This window comes from Trachypithecus francoisi, unplaced genomic scaffold (genome assembly GCF_009764315.1).
Source record: "Trachypithecus francoisi isolate TF-2019V2 unplaced genomic scaffold, Tfra_2.0 Lachesis_group16, whole genome shotgun sequence".
Classification (NCBI taxonomy): domain Eukaryota; kingdom Metazoa; phylum Chordata; class Mammalia; order Primates; family Cercopithecidae; genus Trachypithecus; species Trachypithecus francoisi.
In genome coordinates, this window is record NW_022681461.1 from 81,473,267 (window position 1) to 81,482,397 (window position 9,131).

General features: G+C 39.6%; 1 protein-coding gene across 1 annotated transcript; it reads right to left on the reverse strand.

Moving 5' to 3' along the window:
• Window positions 1-620: 620 nt before the first annotated feature.
• LOC117098890 (olfactory receptor 13D1-like) lies at window positions 621-1,758 on the reverse strand. The gene is given in 4 exon segments (XM_033237925.1): window positions 621-649; window positions 652-834; window positions 1,025-1,304; window positions 1,483-1,758. Coding segments are annotated over 4 exon segments (768 nt in total).
• Window positions 1,759-9,131: the final 7,373 nt, after the last annotated feature.

The window sequence follows — 9,131 nt, forward strand, 5'->3', positions numbered from 1 at the left end:
AATGAGTCACTGTAGTGAGAGGGATTTGCTTTTTTATTGGTTAGGCTTTTGTTCAGCATCTACCACTATATCCAGAAGGTTGAGTTAGTCCCATGCAGACCTCATGGACTCAGAGGAAGGGACTGTTGATATATCAAAAAAAAAAAAAAAAAAAAAGATATATTATTTTACCAGAAGAGGGGATGCAGTACAACAAAGCAATAGATGTTCTATTCAAAATGACAGATAAAGGAGACTGAGAAGGTAGAAGGAAGAAAGAGAAAGGAAGTAGATGAAGAAGGGAAGAGGAGGAAGGTCAAGAAAGAGGAGGAGATAGAGAAAAGGGAGAGAAAAATGCATAAGAAAGAGAAAGAGAGAAAGAGTAAATTGAGATTTATCTTGATGAAAAACCTTATTCCTATATGGGATCAATGAGCATAGACACCTACAGCTTGAAACTCTGCACACAACACTTAATTCAGAAGGCGTACATGAGCATTCTGTGATGAAAGGAATGGAAATCCCAAAGTTGTCTTTACAAACATACACACTCTCTTTATATCAGATTCTGTGACTTTATCTGTGAATACAAAACACCTGATCTGATCCCTTGTTGAGAACATCACGTGCCTCAAGGCCTTTCATATTTTCCACAGATGCAAGTGCCGAGGATTTTCTTCACAGCTTCTTTTACCTCCTTATTCTTCAGGCTGTAGATGATGGGGTTCAACATTGGGGTGATCACTCCATAAGACAATCCAATGATTTCATCAGATGCTTTTGTGAACTTTGATTTGGGCTTCATGTACATGAAAAGGGCTGAACCATAGAATAAGATGACCATAGTCAAGTGCACTGAACAGGTAGAAAAGTCTTGCTTTCTTCCTTCAGCAGAATTAATTCTCAAGATGGAAGAGAGAATAAATACATAGGAGAAAAATTAACAGAAGAGGAATCACCAATAAAACAATACTTGCCACTGTCATTATACACACATTCATGGAGATATCTGAGCATATGACTTTAAGAAGAGCCAGGATCTCACAGGTAAGATGATCGATTATGTTATTCTCACAGAAAGGCAACACCATTGTCAGGACTGTCTGCACTAAGGAATTCAGACAGCCTATGATCCAGGACCATGCAGCCATTCGCACATACAGCACTCTCTTCGTGATGATGGGGTACGTCAGTGGGTTGCAGATGGCCACATAGTAGTCATAGGCCATTAAAGCCAGGGGGACACACTCAGTGGAGCCCAAGCCAAGGGACACAACCATCTGCAGAGCACAGTCAATGAAGGAGATGGATTTTCTCTCAGAAATCTATGGGTCTGTTAGCTGTGGATACCAGTGCCTGTTCTGGTGATGGGGCAGAGGGTGCAATGGACTCAATGAGGGTCCTTAACTTTGGTGTTTTAATGCTCTATTTTTGTGCTGGTTGGCCTCCTGCCAGGAGGTGTCATCTTCCAGAAAGCATCAGCTGAGTAGTGTGGAGAGGGACTGGTGGTGGGAAATAATGCTTATTAAATATAATAAGCATTGGAGGAATGGATGATGATGTGTAACAGATGTCCAAGAATGAGAGGTTTCCAAGAAAGAAATACATGGGGGTATGGAGGCGAGAATCCAGGATCCTGATAATGAGGATGCTATTTCCCAGGAGGAGTATCACGTACATGATGAGGCAGAGCATGAACAGAAAAAGCTGGAGCTCTGGATATTGGGAAAGCCCCACCAGAAAGAATTCAGTCACCGCAGAGTAATTTCTTGTCTCCATGTGTTCATGTCATCTACAGAGTTTACAAAAGAACATGAGTCAGGAAAATTTGAATTTTTGATGTAGAGGTATCAAATAACTTTCACGTTCATCATTTTGTTTTATTCTTAGAACATGCCCTGGCATCAACAAGAGCAGGGCTATTAACTTTGCTAATGATAAAAAAGGCACTGAGATCAATACTTTTTTTTTTTTTTTTTGAGATGGAGTCTCACTCTGTCACCTAGGCTGGAGTGCAGTGGCACAATCTTGCCTCACTGCAGCCTCTGACTCCTAGGTTCAAGTGATAGTCCTGCCTCAGCCTCCTGAGTAGCTGGGACTACAGGTGCGCACCACCATGACCAACTAATTTTTTGTATTTTTAGTAGAGACGGGGTTTCACCATGTTGGCCCAAATGGTCTCCATCTCTTGACCTCATGATCCACCCACTTTGGCTTCTCAAAGTGCTGGGATTACAGGTGGGAGCCACTGCGCCCGGCCTAATACTTTTTAGTATCACACAGTAGCAGAGGCTATACTGGGAAGTGCCAGTCCTCTAATTACATTATATTTAGGGACAAACTACTTTCAAAGGTGGGTACATAAGAATCTCTATTGATGAATATTTTGAAAGATTTATTTTTATAAAGATGTATCTAATTTAAAGTATCATGGAGATTTTGAACCATGCCAGTTATCCTCACTATGACCTTCAAGTTACTTAACATTTTTGAGTCTAAGCTAGCTAAGCTACTAGTTTCAGCTAGGAAAATAGGGGAAAAGCTATAAGTCTTTGGTAGTTTATTGTGAGATGTAACTTAGATAACATCTATTAGGTCACAGGTATAGTAGCTGGTTCCAACATGTCATCTAAAATTATATATTAAGAGATTATGATTGAATCAAAATAGCAGTAAGTATATATATGTTCATATATATTATAAATCGTAACTTTCAAGTCTACTCGACTGGGTCAGAAGGAAATTTTTTTTTCTTTTTAATTTTGGGGCAAGGGAAGTGAAATTTGGGAGCATAATTGATGGAACATGAACAATTTTCTGATCCAAAGGGGACATCTAACCAGTTAAGAGTCTGGGAATCATTGGTGTTTAGTTCCTGGGAACTACGGATCTTGGAGTGCTACTATGTACAGCTTTCTTTAGGGCCTAGAATTCAACCTTTAGTATTAGTCACCAAGTGTTACTTTTCTTCTTAACTTTTGTGATTTTCCAATTGGCCTAAATTCTCTCTTCTTTTTTCTCTACCTTTTTGATGCATATTTTATGCTTTTGCAGGCAAGTTTTTATCATTTACAAGTACTTATTAATATATACTTTTCTTTCAATTTTTGTATTTAGTGCTTTGGACACATCCCTAGGTCTTCCATATTAATTTAAATTTTGGCCAGGAAGCTTCCATGTGTGACAGAACTGATACTGGCTAATTTTTACTGAGCACTTTTTTGTAAGCACATTTCACTGCTGTAAGCACATCGAATGTATTAATCACTTAATCTTCAGTGCAAGTTACTGACACAGATACCATATTTGACTCCCATTTTACAGAGAGGAAACAGAGACAAAGGAAAGTTTAAGTAACTTTTACAAGGTCACAGAGATAATATATCCCAAAGCCAAAATCCAATATTCAGTTGCCTGGCTCCAGAGTCAACCCTTTTACCCACTAGACCATACTACTTCTCACAGATTCCTACACTGATTCCAAGCAAGAGACAATTACATAAATGTTTCTTGCTGTGTTAAACTTACATAACAAGCATCACTTGCTTGTTTTATTTCTGATTACACATGATATGCTAGTAAACTCTGAAAGCTGGATCACAGCCTTTTATTTCTTGTAGCCTTTGGAATTTTTTTTTTTTTAATACGGAGTCTCGCTCTGTCACCCAGGCTGGAGTGCAGTGGTGTGATCTCGGCTTACTGCAAGCTCCGCCTCCCGGGTTCATGCCATTGTCCTGCCTCAGCCTCACAAGTAGCTGGGATTACAGTGCCCGCCACCACGCCCAGCTAATTTTTTGTCTTTTTAGTAGAGATGGGGTTTTCACCATGTTAGCCAGGATGGTCTCGATCTCCTGACCTCGTGATCCACCCGCCTTGGCCTCCCAAAGTGCTGGGATTAAGGGCCTGAGCCACCGCACCCCGCTGTAATGTGGTCTTTTTGGTTGTCTACATGTAGCAGGCAATTTCACAATTATGAGAATTAGCATAATCAAGAACAATGACATGAGAATTCTTACTATCACATTTGCTTCTACCAGCCACACACCTGGAATCCTCTAGCCTTTGTTTTTACTCTGCAAGTCAGTATGCATTTCAGGATCTTTAATTGTCCTAATACCTGCCTTTTCTACCTTTTCCATCCTGACTCATCTTTTGCTAGTTCTGCCTACTTATAACTTTAGCCCCATGTCATTAAAAATGCAGCCATCCCGGAGAGTGGCGTGAACCTGGGAGGCAGAGCTTGAAGTGAGCCGAGATCGTGCCACTGCACTCCAGCCTGGTCAACAGAGCCAGACTCCTTCTCAAAAAAAACAAAAAACAAAAAACAAAAAACGCAGCCATCCTGCATTTGTTTCATGTTTATTCTGTTAAGTGCCCAACAAAAGTATGGACTTACTATATAAAGCATATTTTGTATACTATGTGTGTATCTTTGTTAGCCTATCTCTGTAATAGCTAGAGTTCCCTGGATTTTGGTGATAAATGAAAATATTTCTTGCTGATCATCTCCTTGCCCCAAACCACACATATTCTCTGGCCTTTCTGTATCCAAAGAGCTTGAAGACCTGGATGAGGGGCTTATTTCTTGTCTGGTCATAGACAGCAGCATTCCTAGCTTCCTATAAGGGACAATACAGGAAAGTTATTTCCTTTTCATTCCTTTTCCGTATCATTTCTCTTCCTCTTACAGAATATCATCTGAACAGTGATTTTAGTAAAGTTGAAGAAAGAGATGATGGTACCATTATCTTAGTATATTAGAAAATATTTCCTTCTTCCACACGTCCTTTCCTGTTTCTAGTCACATTGGCACATGGACTTACTTCCACAAAGAAATCAGTTAAGGCAGCAGTTTTAATTTGTTGCAAGATAGTTGTTGTGAAGGGAGAGAAGGAGAAAAGAAGAAGGAGAAGGAAAAGGAGCCAATTTTTACTGTTAAAGAAAGTGTACTAACCTTAATACTTCTGTCCTGGAGTGAGGTGGTTGAGGAGAAATGGGTGAAGAAGAAATGACTGTCATTTTCTCTGTTCAAAAAAGGTCCCAGGTAAGGAAGCATATTTTTCCAGAATTAAGGGTGAAGAAGAGAAGACAAAAATAACTTCACAAAAAAACCATTAACCTATCACAAAACTCCTTCGGTTCTCTTTTTTTCTCTTCACTTCAGCCATTTCTTCTCCCATGATAATGTCAAGGAAAGCATTATTGAATAGGTTTGCTTCCCAATAATATTCACCAGCTTCCCCACAAAAGACATGTAAGCAGAGAAATACGGTCTGAGGAAAAACAGTATGCCTGCTATGCAACAGAACTTCAAGAAAAGCCCCCAGCTCATCCTCCGACCACATTATCATCCCTAGGCCCCTCTAATGTAGAAATTCCAAAGTTCCTATTAACACCCCCGATGCTCTGCAATGAGCATGCTGAGTTTCTTTTTCCCTCCCCCAAATACTGCCTTCTTCTCCATTCATTTGTACACGCTTTTTTCTTTCTTTCTTTTTTTTTTTTTTGAGACGGAGTCTCGCTCTGCCGCCCAGGCTGGACTGCAGTGGCCGGGTCTCAGCTCACTGCAAGCTCCGCCTCCTGGGTTTACGCCATTCTCCTGCCTCAGCCTCCCAAGCAGCTGGGACTACAGGCGCCCGCCACGTCGCCCGGCTAGTTTTTTGTATTTTTTAGTAGAGACGGGGTTTCACGGTGTTAGCCAGGATGGTCTCGATCTCCTGACCTCGTGATCCGCCCGTCTCGGCCTCCCAAAGTGCTGGGATTACAGGCTTGAGCCACCGCGCTCGGCCTGTATATGCTTTTTTCTTAAGCTGGAAGGACTTCTCTCAATTTAGATATTTTCTAGGAAAACTTTTTCACCTCTTTGAGTAGGTGCCCCTACGATGTGCTTTTTGTCCCCACAGCAACCTTCACTTACTGGTTTATTGCACACATACTATGCCATATATACTGTGTGATACCTAATAGGGGTCCCGCTATGAGTACTACACTTCCAAAATGGACACTGGGTAAAGAATGGTTTTGATAGTTATTTTATACTTATAAGAAACAAATAACTTATGTGCTATGTGAGTTATTCTCATGTAAAAAAAAGTTAATAGTACACTTTGCAAATTATTTTACCAACCTAAGATAGCCTTTTACTGAAAACTCTCAATAAAACTACGATCAATCCAATTTATGAAATACATGTACAGAAATACAGAGTACATCCAAACTGTATACTAAAATAATGTCATTTGTTTTTATTAATACATGGAATTCCAAATTAGAAATCCATCAATATATGAAGCAAATAGGTAACAAAAGTAAAATACATTGTCATCTAACTAGATGCCAAAAAGCGTTTGATAGAATACAACATTCACTCTTAGTAAAATGTCTCAGTAATCTAAGCTTAGGAGAATAATTCATTAAGATAATGAAGATTATTTCTCTTTAACAATTGGTCAGTATAATTACAAATGGTGAGACATTGGAGGCATTTTCCTAAGAGTCATTCAAAAATGCATTATTGGCCGGGCGCGGTGGCTCAAGCCTGTAATCCCAGCACTTTGGGAGGCCGAGACGGGCAGATCATGAGGTCAGGAGATCGAGACCATCCTGGCTAACACGGTGAAACCCCGTCTCTACTAAAAACTACAAAAAACTAGCCGGGCGTGGTGGCGGGCACCTGTAGTCCCAGCTACCCGGGAGGCTGAGGCGGGAGAATGGCGTGAACCCGGGAGGCGGAGCTTGCAGTGAGCTGAGATCTGGCCACAGCACTCCAGCCTGGGTGACAGAGCGGGACTCCATCTCAAAAAAAAAAAAAAAAAGCATTATTATTTAACATCTTCCCCTGAATGATCCAACAATAGAAAAAATATCATTGCATGTACTATCATATTTCAAGTTCAATCTTGCCTTCACAATTGCTCTAAGTTTTTCTTCTAGAATGCTGACTTTGTGGCATGTGATGGGCATGGTATACACGTGAGACTATTTAATCTGCCAGATAGTACCACCACTGCAGATTGTAGTCTTGGAATATAGTAAGGACAAGGGGGCAATGCATATACATAATATTAAAAAAGAAAGAAGTTTCTATTAATATAAATGATTGCAATTTTGTACTTATGTGTCTGAAGAAACAACACCAAAATGTTACCTGTGGTTTTCTCTGGAATATGAGACTTAGGGCACTAATAATTTATCTTCTCCATATTTTCCAAACAATTTTTAATTAACCTATATGTTATTATTATATATATCAGAAATAGTGTTTTCACATTTTTCTCAGAAGGTAATAGTGGCAAAAATGTGTAGAATGGACAGTTTTCTCTAAAAACCAAGTATGAAATAAAACACAATGGACAGGAAATTGGAGAGGGGCTTTATGTTATATCATATTACATAGATTAATTCAATGCCATTTAGTGTTCTTATGTCCACCAATGAATCTAACACTTATATTCATCATCAGGAGACATACTGATACAGCCTCAGTTATTGCAAAAAGATTCTAGAACCCACCATTTAGAATGTGATCAAACTTAGCAGTGCTGATAGGAAGCACTGTAGAGCATCCGGCAGCATCACACAAGAAAAAGAAAGACAGAGGTAATGCCTGGTGGGTGGATGGGAGCCTGGGGAAACATCGGGCTTCTGTTACCTCTGGTTTTTCCTTTGTTATAAAAATGTAGAATTTCAGTTTCTTGATTCTCCAGGTTTTATTCATCTCTCCCTAAAGTCTTCATCAAAAATCGGTTGTCAGTATTGGGCATCACCTATGGGAAGAAAGCAAACTTCACTTGAGAACTGTGGATTCTGAAGCATTCACCCTTCTCCCATGTTTACTAGCAGGAGAGAGTAGTTGTAACACATGAGCACTCACCCAGATTGCCTGATTTTTAACCCAAGGAACCTTTTGTAGCAGGGTATGTTACACCCACCAGGAAAGGTTTCTTCAGAAGGGAATTTCAGCACTAAATATTGCATCCTATATCCTGCTTCATCCAGATTTTTCCTACCGTTTATAAAACAACTTTGCTGCTCACAATAGGAGAAAAACAAGGAGATCCCCAATGCTTGTCCAAATAAATGACTCTCTAGGAGCTCTGAAGGAAGTTGATAATAAGCAATACTGGGTGAGTCAGAATTAAGTTATCTTTTCCTTTCTTTACACAGCCTTAAGATTATTCTGTGTTTTTTCACTAACATTGCTAGGAATACAGCCAAAGCTTTAAGCCGTTATGTTGTAGGAGTCTTTATCTGAGTCGTGGGGATGCCTCTGGGATTTGTTAGCACATGCTGGATATTATGTCTAATCATTTCTAGGGCTGTACCATGGAAGCCTAGTGTGATCCATTTCTCTTACCCCTTTGTTCTTCCTGCTAGTAAGGCATCTTTGTGGAGAAGTACTATGTTTTAATGGAAAGAGCAGTCTTCTTGGAAGTGAGAATGATGTACAATGAGGTAACGGTATCTACTTTGTAGGGTTGTTGTGAGGATTAACATAACATACCTGAAAGATCTTGGCACAAAGGGACTGCACATACACAAAGGTAGTTTAATCCGATCTCCTAAGGCCGCTATTCTTTCATTTTCCATGGTGAGGGAAAACTACTAATTTAAAGTGAGCTGCATAAATATCCAAGTATTTTCTTCATCCAGTAATACCTTATTTCCCTTGATTTTTTCCACTGTTGTGTTCCAAATTTTTCAAATAAGCATTTCTAATTCCTAGTTCGCATATTCCCTCTCCTTTCTGAAAATAAACTCTGCTCTAATTGTCCTCATTTAGCCATCAGTGTAGAAATCCTCAAATTTGCCATATAAATAAATAATATGGCTTATTGCAACTTCGATCTTCAAAACAACAAAGCCATTGTAGACATAAGCACAGATATTTCTCTTCAGCGTTCTTTTTCTCTAGTGTGTCACTATCTTTTTCTGTCTACAGAAGTCACCGTGGCTGTTCGTCTTCAGATTTGTTTGAATCATAGCGACTTTCTCACTGTACTACAGTCTTGCTGTAGAAACCGTAGGCAAGTATACCTCAGTTACAGATGTCTGTTAGTAGCGGTGAGGGGGCAGATTGAAAATAAAGCTTTCATCCCCATTAGAAATTCATGTCATAAGTTTGAATCAATAGTAAATCAATCTGCATCGAC